Source organism: Physella acuta, unplaced genomic scaffold (assembly GCF_028476545.2).
Source record: "Physella acuta isolate Inbredline_101_S28 unplaced genomic scaffold, ASM2847654v3 ptg001375l, whole genome shotgun sequence".
In the NCBI taxonomy this organism is placed as follows: domain Eukaryota; kingdom Metazoa; phylum Mollusca; class Gastropoda; family Physidae; genus Physella; species Physella acuta.
In genome coordinates, this window is record NW_026732890.1 from 18877 (window position 1) to 37000 (window position 18124).

Consider the following 18124-nt stretch of genomic DNA (forward strand, 5'->3'; position numbering starts at 1 on the left):
AGGAGTCACTGTCCTGGGCAGAGGCGTAGCGAGGGGGGCGGGGAGGGGGACATATGTCCCCGGGCCCCGACCTTAGGGGGGCGTCAAATTGAAAGTTTGAGGGGGGTGCAAATGAAAAGTTCAAGAGGAGGGGGGTGCAAATCGAAAGTTTGAGGGGGGATGCAAATGAAAAGTTCGAGGGGGAGGGTGCAAATCGAAAGTTTGTCCCCGGGCGCCGGAAAGGGTCGCTACGCCTCTGGTCCTGGGCTAGTCTCTCCAACTGTCCCCTAGGTGTATCCAATCTTCTTGGTGTCTCCTTCCAGGTTAATGTTTTCGACATGTTTTTTCGTTAATTTCTTCATCTATTAGAGATTGGGTGGTTTGATCTGTTTACTAATTCATCATCAGAACATAACTTCATATTTGAATGATGTAACATAATATAGATATAATTATGTGTCCTTTAATATTTTTTTTCTTCTGCAGAACAGGAATTAACAAATGCGTAGTGTTTCATGAAAATTAATCTGTTATGTGTGTTAGTTTTTCGGCAGAACACGACATTATAGAAAAGGGTTGCGAAATGTCCAGCGAATTCATCATGGCGCCTTCTCGGACCATCGCTCTCTACGCCAGCATGATGAAGGCTAAAAATTCCTGGCGCTTTTCACATTGCAGTTCTAAAGTCATAGCGTCTTATGTTTCTAGTCTCTTGGATACAGAGTAAGTTGGATGGAGATTGTAGTGCTAATGTTAAGTTTAATGAAATTTTTAGTGATAATGGAATTAGTTTAATGAAATTAGTAGTGTTAACGGAAAGTCGGCGTGGTCGCATCGGCTAAGCTCAAGGTTGCAGAACCAATAAGTCGCGAGCAAAGCCCCCCCCCCCCCCGAAAAAAGTCTACCGCTCCCCCTGAACGAAATGAAATTTATATAGTTTATATAGATAATATATACTTTTAACAGTGTCCGCCCCCCCCCCCCGAAGAAAGTCTACCGCCCCCCCCGTAAATTTCAAGTGCCCCCCCCCCCCCTGGAGAAAAAAGTTAGGAAGAAACAGTGGAAATGTCGTTTGATGTCAACACAGTGTACGGCCTACCTACTCGTCCGTTATTTTTTCTTGTCATGTTTTCTTGTGGTTGGTGAAGATTACAAGAAAATTATACAGATTCTCTTAGTTGATTGTGTTTTATTTACTACGAGCCGACCCGCGGCGTAGCAAACGCCGCTATCTAGTTGTTTTATTTTCTGCTTATCAGCTATTCATAATTTGTGAATTCGAAACTACAATACATGCGCTTTAAAAAAATTATTATTAAATATATTTTAGATCTATTCCTACAATGAATTAAAAAAATATCACATCAATAAAGCGCAAGCTTGTAAAGATTATTAATGCAATGGAAACATGAAAATGTACTTTGATGTTTATCTAGAGAAGGATCTCGGTGTCTCAAAGACAGAGTGCCAGTGACTGTCAGCATTACTGACATGGGACTCAGCGTGCCGGGTCAAAGGTTAACGGTGGATGAACAATGTCAAATAGTCAATGGGAAAAAATCGTATTCCTGCAGTGTAAGTTTTTTTTTATTGCTGGTTTATTTTTAATTCATAAAAATGAACATATATATTTGCATACACTCATACACATACATGCATACACATATGGTGTAATTAAAATACGACATCACGCTTTTAAAACAGTTTTCACCCAACCCCCAGATTCCCAATCATAACACAACATTACAAAAAGCCACATCCCCACCCCCCCCCCCCTAAAATGACGTCACACAATGTCTTACCTCAGGTCTCAAAATTGAATGTTTTTATGAATAAAAAAGTACGATTTCTTTCTAAAATATCTACTGAGCTCAGTTAACAGTAAGTATACTGAGGTATTTTATTTATTATAATTTATCAAAAAACGTGCTTTAAAAAACAAGAAATAACTTATAAAATTCTGTTTTAAACACTAATTTTAAACATTTGAGAATGTTTCGTCACAAAAACAGTTTGAACTCCCCTCCCCTTCATCACACATTGTCACTTAAGTCTGTAATACCAACAGTGGCGTAGGCAAGGGGGGGGGGGTAGGGGGGTATAACACCTCCCATGGACCCCGACCCCTATATATATATATAATATATATATATATATGATTATATATATATATATATATAATATATATAATTATATATTATATATATATATATATATATATATATATATATATATATATATATATATATATATATATATATATATATATATATATATATATATATATATATATGATTATATACGTATGGAAGTGGGACGGAGTGGTCTAGCGGTAGAGAGCTGGACTACTAGCGGACTACTAACCCGTAAGTCTCGAGTTCGAACCCGGGTTCAAGTCAGTAGACTGAGTCCACCCAACTCTGATGGGTACTTAACCCACGTTAGGGAAAGTAAAGGCGGCTGGGCATAGCGCTGACCACACTATCTCTTCATATGTCGAGTGCCCCATATACCGTCAGGTTTGAAAGGGAAACTTTACATATACGTATGGAAACACTTTTGAACCCCTCTCATGACCAATACCTGGCTACGCCACTAAATCCCAACCCCCTAAGAGTGTGACGTGGTTTAGTAAGGGCCACCAATGTAAACTGTGTAAACTGCAGACATTTTTCTCCGTCTTATTGTTGTGAACTCTAATCTGTTTTTTTTTTACGACTTTTCCACTTGTAGTACTTCTACGAGACAAACGATGAAGTTTGTAAGTACCTCCACTGTCTCATGCCGAATAGTACTGAGCTGGAATGTTCTAGACACGAAGTGGCAACGGGAACTGTATGTGGAGACAGAAAGGTTAGACGTGAATTTCTCAAGCTATTTCAATACTTTCTTACATTTTTATAGGACCTCTAGAACATCAAAATTGTTTGTCAACTACAGGTTTACTACTTTAAAAAAAAATCTTTAGTTGGTTGATTGTTTCTTAGATGTTTATGGTGAAATTCCTACATTAGAAATTAAAAAGTATTAAGTTAAACTCTATCGTAATTGTTTTTTTAACTATTCTATTTTTTTCCCTCAAAATCTCTATTGATAAATAATATAATTACTTCGAAGATTTTTACTGTAAAACTGCTATACTAAAAAATATTAAGTTAAATTTTGTATTTTTACTATACTTTTTAAAAAATAAAATTTACAGTTGGTTAATTTTGTTTAAAAGTTTAAATTCTCCCTAATTTTTTTACCACGGTTTTCGCCTGTATTTTATTCATTGAAATACTTCACGGTGTATTCTACACATTTTTTTTTAAATCTTAGAAGTACGAAAATATCGAAAGTAATATAAAATTCTAAAACAAATTATTTTGCCATTGGTTAAGTTATGAAACCAAATCACTTTAAAATGTTATCAAATGAACTTTTCACACTTATTTTAGGAACACACACACACACACACACACACACACACACACACACACACACACACACATACGCTGGTACAAACTCACACACTTTTATATGATAAGAGTAAATTTTGAGTTCTATTAAAACGATAGAACGAATACAATGTTAAAACAAAATAGAGAAGATTCCAGCTTATGCTTTAAGTGCCTCTTTATCCACCAACTCCCACACCCCACCCTCCCATCTCTCTATACAGATGTGTGTAGCCGGCCACTGTGTGTATCACCCTTTAGCTGCCAGAGCGGACGGTAAGTGGTGACACGGGACGTAGGTAGGACTTTAATTAACACAGACATCAGGAAGAATTTAGGAATTCACAATCTTAATACAAATAATCTTTTTTATTTTCTCGTGTACATAGTATAGAGGAAGTTGCGTGCAAAAAAAGAAATCGAGATTTTGACAAATCCCGACTTTTTACACTTCCTGAGTCGAAAACTTTAGTGCAATTTAGTATGTATGTTTCTGTATGTGCGTGTGTGTGTGTTTGTCTGTCCGTCTGTCTGTCTGTCTGTGAACATGGTAAGTGATGTTGACAAAATTTCGTAAGCATTATCGCCCATTCGTAGTTTTCTGTAAGCTTTTGCGCGATTTCCGGTAACCGGAAGTGGCATTTACTCTACGTCCGGTTTCTTAAAAGCTGATAACGAGTTAGGTGGACGAAATTTAATAAATATTTATAAAATCTGGTCCACGGTTTATGTCAAATTTTGTAATACAAAAATTTGATAATTTCATATCTCACTTTTTAAATACAAAAGCAGCATATTATAAGAACTTTTCGCATCTTTGTGTTTTTTTTAAAAACGCGCATTTGTCTCAAATTTTATAGTTCTATAGTCCGATTGCATTGGAGGTACCATTCCAACCCTTATTGTTACTAGAAGTTACTAAAAAATTTAGGGGAGATCACACCCATTTAATATTGTTTTATTTTGCATTTGGCTTTGAGTTCTTAAATTAGATAGTCAAACAAGATACAGGAGCATTAAAAATAGATGTATTATGATGTCAATTTTTTTTGTGTTATCAGAGAGCTGCTTGTTTGGAGATCTGCCTAGCGTGTCAGAACAAGGCAAATGCAACGACACGATATCCGTCATCAAAAACATGTGCTACAAACCTTACTTCATAAAAAAATGTTGTGCGTCCTGCAAGACTGTTTTTACAGGAATACCAGGTACGTTTATTTTTTAGATCAACTTAAATATTTTGTTTGTTGTTAAGAAGCAGATTTGTTTTTTTTTAGGTCATACTCCTACAGGGTGGGGTATATTGGACGGGGCGCACCGGGTAACACCATTTAGAGTCGGGGGGAGGGGGGGTGACACCAAGAAAAAAAAACAGCAAGATCTAACGAATAAATATTATTTTTGCAAGTCCAGTGAATGGTTAATTTGAGTTAAAAAGTATTTTAATTACATAATGACGATCCTGACAAGGGAGGTGGGGGGGGGGTTACACCATGACGTAAACATGCAAACTGCTAAATTTCCAAAATGGGGGGGGGGGGGTAGGGGGACACCATGAGGTGCCGCACCGGGTGACTCCCGACCTAACGATGCCATTGGACCCATATTAGATATGGTTTTAAAAACTCCTGTTGTGTTACGTGATTTAAGTCAATAAACATAGTTTAGCTCTCAGTTAAACTTTAGGTGAGGTAAAAGAAAATGCTAGATGTTTATTTTTATAGACATGTTTACACGAACTGGTACCACTGTTAATGTTATGCCAAAATCTTCTATCAAAATTTAATGTACAATGTTTTGTTGATTTTTGTTTCTTGCACTTGAAGGTTGTGAGTATGGCGACAAACAGCTCGGGTGTACCAAGCCCATGTGTACGTACGGGACCAACCTAGACGAGCACTGCTGCCACACGTGCAACTACAGCACGCGCGCCACCACGTCATCAACAACCGCACATACAGCACCGCCCTCAACCACATCAAGCGTAGGTCTCATGACGTCATCAACAGCTGCGTGTGGTTCAGCCACAGACGTTGAAGTACTCACGACCAGGTCATCCCAGCAGAGCACAAGCATCCACTCACACCCGGCAGTTGAAAGTGTGACGACACTCTTACAATCCCAGCCGCCTAGATGGAATGGTGGAGGTGTGCTCCACAAAGGTAACGATGACTTTACGATTCAGTTTTGTCAGACATGAACCCATTTACTTATGTATTATTATAAAATTAAATGCATATTATTTAAATATAAACGTACTAATAATTCGCAAATTGAGTTTAGAATTTTAAATAAAATTTATGTTTTTAAAAAATTAATTTTTAATGTAAAAATGTTTATTAGACAATACGTTTGTAAATAATAGATTTTTTTTTTTAATTTTATTATTATTATTTATTTATTTTGCAGTGTTTAGAAAAATAAGCTAATCAAAAATATCCAAATTGTAAAATTTGTTTTTTTTTTAGTATTTGGATGTTTTCATCTTGCAATTGGTTTTAATTCTGTTGTTTAGTTAATGAATTTAATTAAAATTAGCGTCTCACCATTCCCACCAGGCTGTGAAGATGTGCCAGACAAAGACTGCATGAGACGAGTTCGAATCCTCCCAAGTTTGTGTTACAACAGTTCAGTTCTTCAGTCGTGTTGTCGCTCCTGTTCCCAGGTCATTACAGGGAATAAAGGTAAAAATATCAGGTGTCTTACCGTAATATTATTTTATATAGACACAGCACTGTGTCAGCTTAATTTATTATCTGTATCATCTTCCTCTGTGCGTATACCTGTTAAGATATTAACATGTGTTGGGGTAAAATAGGAGGAGTTCTACAGTATGAGGACATGCTCTTCATTAACTTTGTTTATTATCAGTAAAATATTACAAAGAGCTTATTTCTACTAGCAGTGGCGTAGCGAGGTCGGGTGTCACCCGGTGCGGAACTTAATGGTCGTCACCCCCAGAGGCGTAGCGACTCTTCCCGGGGACAAACTTTCAATTTTCGATTTGCACCCACACTTCGAACTTACGATTTGCACCCCCCCTCCTCGAACTTTCGATTTGCACCTCCCCTCAAAATTTTCTCTATATATTTTACTATTTTTTGCCTTGGTGTCACCCCCCCCCCCCTAAATGGCGTCACTCGGTGCGTTCCGCCCCCCCCCCCCCCCCCGCCCCCCACCCCCTTGCTACGCCTCTGTCTACTAGGATATTAACCGGTGCTGAATGAGTGTTCCCTCAAAAGTTATTTAGACTTAATTATATTTGTAATTAATTACCATTATTATAAAGACTACACTTAACAGAATCATACATTTAATAATTGTTTCGTTTACATCTCATCAGTACACAAGCAATGTGTTTATTATAAAATTAATTAACTCATTTTTAGTTTTCCTAATTAATTTTGACCAACAGCGTTAAGTTTTGTTATTGTTAATTGAGCAATCACCCATCATCATTTTCCGTTAGTGCCCATGACACATGGGGCAGATGAAGTAGAGTTCATCTGTTTCAAAGAGCTCGGCTAATGACGGTATAGTGTGGTCAGCACTATGCCCAGCCGCCTTTGTTGACCTAACGTGAGTGAGGTTCCCATTAAAGCTGGGTGGACTCAGGGACGTTCCAGAGAAATTGAACAATAAAATGTAATAAATTGAACTTGAAATTAATTTAAATTAATATGTTGTCTGTTTCATCAGGATGTGAATATGGTGACCTCATCCCCGAGAAATGCCATCTTCTGACCACATGCGATGGTTGGTCTGGAATCTGCTGTGCCACATGTTCCAGTGGTCAAACCCCAGGTCCACACTGGCATTTACTCTCTGTCGCCATCTTTATACACTCTATTTTTAGCCTTTTGTTCAGGGATTAAACTCTCATATATATTTTTTTCGCTGCTAAATGTAATGTTGTAAATATAACAAAGGAAACATAAACAGTGGTAGATAGTGTTTCTTTCAGACTCCGGGGGAGGGGGAGGGGACAAAGGGGGGGGGGACAATTGAAACTTTGGGGGGTGGGTAGACTAAATTTTTCGGTGACGGTCGGAAAAGGTAAAAGTATATATTTTCTATATACATTCTACTTGGGAAACAGAATGTGGGGGGGGGGGGGGTGGAAAACGCCAAGATATCGTGACCTTGGTAATTCTGGCGTCTTTAACACTACAGTACACCACTGGAAATATCATTTATTTCTGAGTTTAGTTACCAAAATTATCTTTAAAAAAGTTTCTTTGTATAGCGTTGTACAAGCTATATATTATTACTTTACTCGTAATATATTGGACAAGTATTTCTCAGGATAATAATAATAAATATTTATCAGAATAATAATAATAATAATAAATACTTATCAGGATAATAATAAATATTTGTTTTGGAAAACTCTAACAATGATTCTATTTTTTAAACACCAATTTTTTTTAACTCTTAGCAACTACCACTTTTAAGTCGGAATGTAATGATTTTAATACTTATATTCATTTTAATTAAGATCAAGTAAAGTACAAAAACAAATTTATTGTGTTTTGTTCTCCCATACTTGTCCTGTGACCTTATAACTACCGGAACTAATTAGCTTATGCGACATACTAGAATCAGGTCTACATGAACTAATTAGCGTATACGACATACTAGAATCCAGTGGCGTAGCGAGGTTGGGTATCACTCGGTGCGGCACTTAATGGTGTTCCCCCCCCCCCCCCCCCAGAGGCGTAGCGACCCTTCCCGGGGACAAACTTTCAATTTTCGATTTGCACCCCCCTCAAACTTTCGATTTGCACCCCCCCCTCAAACTTTCGATTTTTATCCCCCAAACCTCAAATTTTTCTCTATCTTGAAAAAGCATTACAGTAGTTTCCAAACTTAGAAATAGATATTTGATACTACATTTTATTTACTACTTGAAAAACTGTCAAGAGAGATAACCTAAAACAATGTTCCCTTATTCGTCAATAATACAGAAAAATTAAATAGTTTTGGGAGAATAATGTAAATTGTTTTTTATTTTAATTGTAATAAGTATGATTATTTAAATTTTATAATAAATGTTAAAATATATATTTGATCAAAATAGTACTGTTATAATTTGTGTCAATTAAAAACCTTATTTAAATCAAGATACGATATGTATAGATTTCAATCTAACAAATATAATGTAGTCGATTTCTAGTTTCAATAAGTAGGCCCTAGCCCATTAAAATTTTTACCGTTTATAAAAAAAAAAATAATAAAAAAAATAAATACATAAAAAACTGTAATACTAAAGCGAACACACAACTGACGCTGTAAATTACATGTCTGAAGCAATAAAAAAAAAATGAAGAGCCAAAAATTACAATTTACAAAATTTCCCAGTTTTTAAAGAGCCACAAACATTTTTTAAATTTCAATATTTTATTATTTGATTAGGAATAGGTACATAGATTTGATTTATTTTAAATAAATAGCTTTAAATATGAAATAATATTTATTCATATGAAAACATACACTTGTGTAAGCCCTGCTAGGGGGGATAACTATTTCTACTACCCTTCTAGGTTTATCTAACTAATTTGGTCAGTGCAACCGTGGTGAAACACACGGTGGTTAAATCTTATCCTTAACCTTAGTCTAAATAAGAACAAAAAACTTTAACAATATAATAAAATTTATTTAACAAAAATATGGAGCCAAAAGTTATATAAAAAACTAGACAAAACAAAACACTCAAGACATACAAAACAAAAACAGAACTCAACGGAACAAAACACCCAATTTCGGACTACAGCCCATACACCACATAAATGTGACCCAGAAACTCTTCAACACACAGGCCTCAACATTCCAGCAGAATGTCTCTCCCTGTCCACACACCACATTCACGAACTAAAAAACCAATACTACGCACAATAGTCCCTAATACAACAATAACTAACATTCAGGACATAAAGCAAAGTGGAGCCACACTCCAAAAAAAAGTTTGCATAAATAATAACATCAAAATATAAACAAGACAAAGTAACTAGGCTATAAACCATTTTAAATCAAAATCATATCAGCGCCATAATAGCAGACTACTTAACTAAAAACCACAACAATCCTCAACGGAACACAAAAAGCGACATTCACCTTTTTGTAATAAAATAATAATTAAATAACTCCCCAGCCCCTTACACTAGTTTCGCCAGAAAAATGAAATTAGTAAACAAAAAGTAAAAATATAGGACTATCCCAATCCAGTTTAGAAGCAGTTAACTTTTTTTTTCTTTCTTTTCGGACATCACCGGCTCAGGAGCGGTCTACCATTAGCCAGGCAGGCCTTAATAAAATCCGACCAACTGGTTTTGGATATTTGTTTGATTACCGGTCACTTCTGTCCTTTGGTTCTCGCCAGGCTTATCTTCCACCCCACTGAACGCAGGGTAAATTCGTACCCCATTGTCCACTACCCGGTTCAACAATAGGAAGCTAATAACTAAAAAAACTACATCACTCACGTCAAATTAATGATTACTGACGGATGGGGAAATGCATTCTGAATAAAATAACATGCCCTTTTTAACGATATTCTAAAAAGTCGACACTTGGGCAGTGGCAAGCATGGAACCGTCGCCACGGGGCTGGCCATAACACGGATGTGGGGCTGGGCCTGGTGCCTAAGCGGCTATAGTTTCTAGTGCACATGTTCGCACTGTTCTGTGATGAGTTTTTATTCTTCTGTTTAAACTTGTGTGTTTCTTTACAGTATAATGTTTTTTTGCGAGTTTTGAAAATAAAATAATAAAACTATTAATATTTGTGCAAGGAGATGGAGAGCCGCATCTTGACATCAAAAGAGCCGCATGCCGACCCCTTTTCTAAGAACATTTTTTTTCCACTTTTTAGACCCTCTCACCTACATAGTATTTAAGATTTAGAAGCGTCTATCTCAGGCATTAGAGAAACAAAAATTAGAGAAAAACAATTAGTGTAAGATAAGAAATAGGGTTAATGGTTGTGATCAGGGATGGTTAGTTTACGACTGAGCTTTTGAATTAGTCGTTAAAACTAAGTTAAGCTTAAATTATGGCTTATCCGTTGGCGTGTTGAATTGTGTTAGAATCAGTTTAACAATTATAGGACTCGGTCTTTACTAAGCGAGATGACCTCACTATATATTAATATACGCACACACATTCAAACACACACACCCAATATATATATGCATATATATATATATATATATATATATATATATATATATATATATATATATATATATATATATATATATATATATACATATCGTATTCCGAATACTTTCAGAACTTAGAATATGCACACATTATTTTTCACTAATCAAAAGACACAAAATTATAGTTAAAAGTACAATTTATTTATAATTTTAAAACTTCAATAATTCAAACCAAGTTAGTAACGAAAGTATTTAGTAGACTTTAGTGAAACAAATATTTTATAGTTTTATAGTTCTAATGTAAAAATCTAAGACAATGTTGTTATAGCGTTAAAAAAATAAAAAAAAAATGCTCTGGAAAAACAAAAATTCTGAAAAAAAAAATCAACGTAGCAGGACAGCAACGGACAGCAGGGCAGCAACGGACAGCATGGCCAGGTAAACTACGCAGGTCAGCAAGCCGGGGTGTTGACGCGAGCCGGACGAACATGTGGCACAGCAGACGTCTGACAGACCAGCACAGGACGTCAAGAGCGTGCAGACTTCTGGCACATGATCGCCGTACTCACAACCTGGGGAAAATGTGGACATACATACATAACATATACATGTTGTATATATATATATGTTTATATATATATATATATATATATATATATATATATATATATATATATATATATATATATATATATATATATATATATATATAAATATATGCACAGGTATCATTTATTACATATTTATTTAATATTATACACTTACCATATACACATATAAATGATCTTCGCATACATATAAAAATAAAATGCACACTAGGCCTATACAAATGAATATTTAAATACACAAATATATAGTTTATTATATATATATATATATATATATATATATATATATATATATATATATATATATATATATACGATACATATGTATACACGATATCCGCATACTAGTTAAACATGGATAAATGTGATTGGTTTGACATACCTGGGTTGCCAGTGACAACCTGGGCACAGGAGCGGCAACAGGTGTGACGTACAGTGCTGTTGTAGCACACACTCGGCGAGATTCGAACCCTTGCTAGGCAGCTGTCACCTTTATCCACACATGCGCCTGGGGATGATAAAGCACTACGTGATGAGCCAACTGTGGACGCTATAATAACTGGGTTCGCTTAACGTGTTTATAGTTTGTTAACTATGACATATTCAAATATAATTTAAAAAATCCGGGTGATTTAAAAATAAAATTTTATCAAGGGTTAGATAAAGTCATTAAGTTGGTATTTTTTTTGGCGACTTTATTAAACGGTGTTTTAGGAAAATCAGATGTTTTTGCATAGATATTTTTTTTTACTTCAAGTCAAACAAATGAATTGGTACTGCAAATAAGGAAACAAGTAAGTCAAATAGAATATACGATTCAAGTAATTTAAACCAGGTGTAGGGCCTATAATCAGAGGCGTAGCGTGGGGGGGGGGGTGCGGACGGCACCGGGTGACACCATTTAGGGGGGGGTGACACAAAGGCAAAAAAATAGCAAATTATATAGAGAAAAATGATAATTCCACTTAATTAAGTGATTAATTCGAGTGTTAAATAGTCTTTTAAGAGGTGCAAATCGAAAGGGAAGGGTCGCTATCCCTCTGGGATGGTGACACCATTAAGTGCCGCACCGGGTGACACCCGACCTCGCTACGCCACTGCCTATAATTACAACCCAATCAAAGTATTTTTTAGAAAACAACATATGTAGCTGTCGCATATAGACACGCATATATAGATATACCCAGACCCCCACATTTGCACAAAGGTACACATCCACATATGTATGTTTACAAATGTATTATGCCCTTACTATCTTCCAATGTTACTGAATACACAAATATCTTATGTTAACCCTTTACCTTCTGGTTGAGAAGCCTTAACATCAGGATGTCTAGCGGTCTGGTCAGGATAAAGTGACGACACTGATGTCTCTATGGCCGGGGGTTGAAGGGTTGGCTGACCCGCGGGTTGAAAGGTTGACTGACCCGCGGGGTCAACGGTGGACGGAGTCGGTGGTTGATGGGTTGACAGGACCGGGGGTTGAGTTGCCTCAGCTTTCGATAGAAAAAACATAGGGCTAAAGTTTCAATTATGTTTACATTTCTGTGTAACTAATACCATTACTAAAAAAGTTTCAATTTTGTTTTTGTTTGATTGGTTGATCAACATGTGATTGAATATGACATCTGTCGCAGTAACAAGGGCTGGTGATACTTTGATGATCACCGTAGGTTTACTTTATATATATATATATATATATATATATATATATATATATATATATATATATATATATATATATATATATATATATATATATATATATATATATGTATATATATATATATATATATGTATATATATATATATATATATATATATATATATATATATATATATATATATGTATATATATATATATATATATATATATATATATATATATATATATATATATATATATATATATATATATGTTAACTAAAATGATGCCCCCCCCCCAACCCCCGCGTTCCTGTATGGTCGAGTTTGAAATTTTTCTCTAAGCAATAAAGCAGCTATTCAAATACCTATAATTTTGTGTTTTATTGTTTAAATTATCATATTATTATGCATTTCGAGGGACGGAGTGGTCTAGCGGTAGAGAGTTGGACTGCTAACCCGTAAGTCTCAAGGTCGAATCGGGGTTCAAGTCAGTAGACCGTCCCTGAGCCCACCCTACTCTGATGGGTACCTCACGTTAGGGAAAGTAAAGGCGGCTGGACATTGTGCTGACCACACTATCTCTTCATATGCCGAGGTCACAGAAACAAGTGAACTCTACTTCACTTGCCCCATAGACCGTTTGGTTTGAAAGGGAAACGTTACTTATATGCATTTCATTGTCACTTCTTATATAGGGCCTACTTTAGCTGCAGTAAGTTTAACTTGATCATTTTATTTAACCAAGCCCGATTTAATAAGTCTTGGTTTCTCTAAATTAACTGATTACATATGTCGGACTTTTAATAGTATCTTTCATTTTCTGTCAACACTATCATAAATTGGAAGAAAAATTAAGGACGTGAAACCAAACATTACTGTATAGGTGTGTCGTCATGACGTCTGTGTATCTGATCGAGGTTGATTGGTGGGATAACGTCATGTTACTGGTGGTAGGTGACGTCACTAGACCGCTGGTGTTGCATGTCTTACAACAGTCCCTGGACAGTCCTTTCTGGAACTCACAGAACTGGTCCATACACCCTAACACCTTGTCACCGTACTCACAACCTGTGGTGTTTAAACACATGGTCAAGTTTTTGTACTGTTTAAACACATGGTCAGTTTTTTAACATTTCTGCTGGATTGGGAGAAATCTAATCTTTTGAAAAGATAGGAAATCAGCTGGGTATTTGTGGCTTGAAATCAGTCCACTCAGCTATAATGGGTACCCAACTCGAGTGTTTAGTACGTTCCTTAAAATGACTTAAATAAAGTATTTTTCGCTGTGTGTATATCACACACTCGCTAAAAGTTTAAAGAAACTGATGAACACTACTTCATCTGCCCCTTAAACAGTCGGGTCTAAATGGTATTCTAAAAGTTTAAGATTTTAACGCTCATTTAAAATGTAACCACATCTATTACAAAAAAAAAACATTTCATAGAAAAACACGACTCTCGCATTGATAAAAATTGCTTTCAACAGTCGGTGCCATACTTTCTACAAGCGTTACCTGGTTCTCCTGTGTGGAAATGTGAACAGGTCACACAGCAGAAGTGTAGCATCGTGCTGTTGTAACAGAGATTTGGTGAGATTCGAACCTTGTCCCTGCAGAAAGTGTGGTTGTCTGCACAGGCTGTGGGAGAATAGCAGTCAGGTAATTTTTTTGGAACTATATATATATATATATATATATATATATATATATATATATATATATATATATATATATATATATATATATATATATATATATATATATATATATACACACACACACACACACACATATATATATATATATATATATATATGTATATATATATGTGTGTGTGTCTGTGTGTCTGTGTGTCTGTGAGTTTGTATGCGTAGGTATGTTTTGTGAGTTTGCTATATGTTTGAGTATGGGTGTATGTGTGTGCATTAATATCGAAGATATATATTTTATATGTTTAGGTTTTATTGTTTTATTTTTGTGCTTGAGCATGTGTTGTTTACATATTAATGTGTTCGATGTGTGCGTGTTGTGATATTGACTTTTAAATGTGTAACTCATGCGTATGTTATGTATATACGTATTACACGTGTAATTGCTTTTGAGTTTGCTTATATGTGTGTTCGAGTGTGTATGGGTGTGTGAGTGTTTAAATGTCTGTGTATACGTCTGTGAGCTGATATGTATTTGAATGACTGTATGTAATTGTGTAAGCGTAAGTGTGTGTTTGAATGTCTGTGTGTATGCTTGCTTCTGAATGTGTTTCTCTATGTGTATATATATATATATATATATATATATATATATATATATATATATATATATATATATATATATGTGCGTGCCTGTATGTGAGTAAAGAATACCGACAAACTTCATACCTGTAATTGAGGTACTCTTGACTTCCGTAACTTCAGTGGTCGAGCGGGTAGTTGCTTTGACCGTGCTGTTACACGTCTTACAACAGTCGTCTAGGTACTTTCCTCCATAAAGACAGTAGAAGGCCGAGCAGCCAATCTTCTTGTCGCCATACTCACACCCTAGTTAGTTCACAAACCTGATTAGTTTTGCCTTTCGTGCGTCATAATTATTTATTTTACAAGAAACTTCGTAAGTTATTATTATTTATTTTGCAAGAAAATCCTTTTTTTTTACATCAGAAATATTAAAACACTTAATTTTTTTTGCCAAGAAAATGCTTTGTTTTTACACCATAAATAATGAAAACAATAAATATATTTTTTGCAACAAAATACTTATTTTACCCCTTTCAATAATTAAAATTATGAATATTACTGTTTTTTTGTTTCCTAAAAACCTTGCGAAAAGTTAATGTTATATAAAAACATTTTTTCCACAAGGACCATGAATAGCTGCGAGTTTTTTTATAGACTTGTATAGTATACATATCGCAAGTGTAAACGCGCTGTAATAACGCGTCGACACTTGCAACATGTATGCTATACAAGTCTAAGGGGAAAAAAGCGAATAGGACAGTACTGGGTAGTGTATCGAAACAGGAAAAAATAAAGTAAGCCTTTATTAACAGTGCGTTGTATCGTGTTGTCTTTCTTTATCTTCTCCTTCGTTTTTAATTTTAGTTTTGGAAGGTATCCCTCCAACACAATTATACGGGTCAACTGGTTATGCGCCATTGATGCCACTGACTCCGATTTCAGCCTGCTTTTTTTTTGGGGGGGGGGGGGATTTTCTTCCATAGCCTTTGTCCAACCAAGAAGAAACTACAAGACATCAGTTGTTTGATTTCGGAGTTGTCTCTCCTAGATGGGTGGCTGTCTCCATTTAACGAGCCTCATCTGCCCGAGTGTTCGAACTCGAGACTTTTCGGTTCAGCAACCATAAACTGTACCGACTCGACCACGCCGATTGAAACCGTCACAGCCCAGCCCCGTGGTACCTGGTGGTCCAGTGGCTAGCTGTCTGCAGGTGATGCAGCAACTCCTGGCGAACGACCTGTCGTAACACAACATTTTCTTGGAGGCCGCGTACTCCTTGCATGACATCCGGTGTTCTGTGAATTCCAGTTGTTGCTCGCCGAATAAACAGTCCTCTGGGGGCGGACATAGCGGAAATATAGTGTCATGTATACGGTACAGTACTATCCAGTGGCGTAGCCAGGAATTGGTCGTGGGAGGGGTTCAAAATGTATATATGTATAAATAAATAAATAAATAAATAAATAAATAAATAAATAAATAAATAAATATACACATATATATATATATATATATATATATATATATATATATATATATATATATATGACTATATATATGACTATGAATATGACTATATATATATGTATATATATATCTATATATATATATGACTGTATATATATATATATATATATATATATATATATATATATATATATATATATATATATATATATATATATATAGGGGTCGGGGTCCATGAGAGGGGTTATAACCCCCCCCCCCCCCCCAACCTTGCCTACGCCTACCGTCAAGTTTACTTTACATTACTATCACATTTCTGTTTACATCACAGCAACATCACGTTTTGATTACATTACTGTAAGTTTTTCTTACTATAAATTACAACAGTCAGTAGAATAAGGTGAAGTTAGTGTGAGTTACCATCAGCAGTTGGGGCCTTAGGGTGATAGACGCACTGTCCGTATAAGCACACCTGAAACATCATTTGATCACATGGAAGTAAACAAAAGGCGAAAAAACAAACAAATAAATAAACAGACCCGCATAGATCTAAAAAGACAACACATTTTGTATTCATTTTACAAACTATTATATTGTTATATATTTGAGAATTGGGATACTTCGGTTTATAACACAATAGCCTACTACGCTTTACAGTAACATGTTAATCATGGTAGGTCTACATAATTGTATTTTCTAAAAAAAAAATTGTTTTTAAATATTTTTTTTTCTTGGAATTTGAGCTTAGATAAAACACATTTTAAAAAAATGTATACATTTAATCTTTTGGAAACACCCTTTTCAGTTTGTTCTAATTAATCACATTTTCTGTAACGACTTTGTAAACTAACAATTTTGAATCTGGCGGTCCACGAGGGCAGATGAAACAGAGTTCATCTGATGAAACAGAGTTCATCTGTTTCTGTCACCTCGGCATATGGAAAGATAGTGTGGTCAGCAGTATTCCCAGCCGCCTTTACTTTCCTAAACGTTAGTCAGGTACCTATTAGAGCAGGGTGGACTTTTGATCCGAACTTGTGGGTTTAGAATTAGCAGCGTACGTTATACAGTACGAAGATACTGTATCATACCCGACTTTAAGCCACAATATATTGTGCTACCTTCTTATAGCCATACGTCTTTATGTTACCTTCTTTTTGCCACACGGTCATATGTTACCTTCTTATTACCAGACGATCATATGTTACCTTCTTATTACCACACGACCATATGTTACCTTCTGATTACCACACGACCATATGTTACCTTTTTATTGCCACACGACTGTTTGTTACCTTCTTATTACCACACGACCATATGTTACCTTCTTTTTGCCACACGACCATATGTTATCTTCTTTTTGCCACACGACCATATGTTACCTTCTTATTACCACACGATCATATGTTACCTTCTTATTACCACACGATCATATGTTACCTTCTTATTACCACACGATCATATGTTATCTTCTTTTTGCCACACGACCATATGTTACCTTCTTATTACCACACGATCATATGTTACCTTCTTATTACCACACGACCATATGTTACCTTCTTTTTGCCACACGACTGCTTGTTACCTTCTT

The 18124-nt window shown here is 35.5% G+C and overlaps 1 protein-coding gene across 1 annotated transcript in view; it reads right to left on the reverse strand.

Moving 5' to 3' along the window:
* Positions 1–10962: 10962 nt before the first annotated feature.
* LOC131927128 (uncharacterized) overlaps positions 10963–18124 on the reverse strand; it is a 37892-nt gene continuing 30730 nt past the window's right edge. Inside the window, exons 14-21 of the mRNA XM_059282795.1 lie at positions 16954–17005; positions 16248–16400; positions 15211–15369; positions 14348–14470; positions 13824–13901; positions 12488–12682; positions 11569–11694; positions 10963–11150 (exon numbers count right to left, since the gene is read on the reverse strand). Coding sequence (XP_059138778.1) covers positions 10963–11150; positions 11569–11694; positions 12488–12682; positions 13824–13901; positions 14348–14470; positions 15211–15369; positions 16248–16400; positions 16954–17005 — 1074 coding nt within the window. The remainder of the gene's footprint in view (positions 11151–11568; positions 11695–12487; positions 12683–13823; positions 13902–14347; positions 14471–15210; positions 15370–16247; positions 16401–16953; positions 17006–18124) is intronic.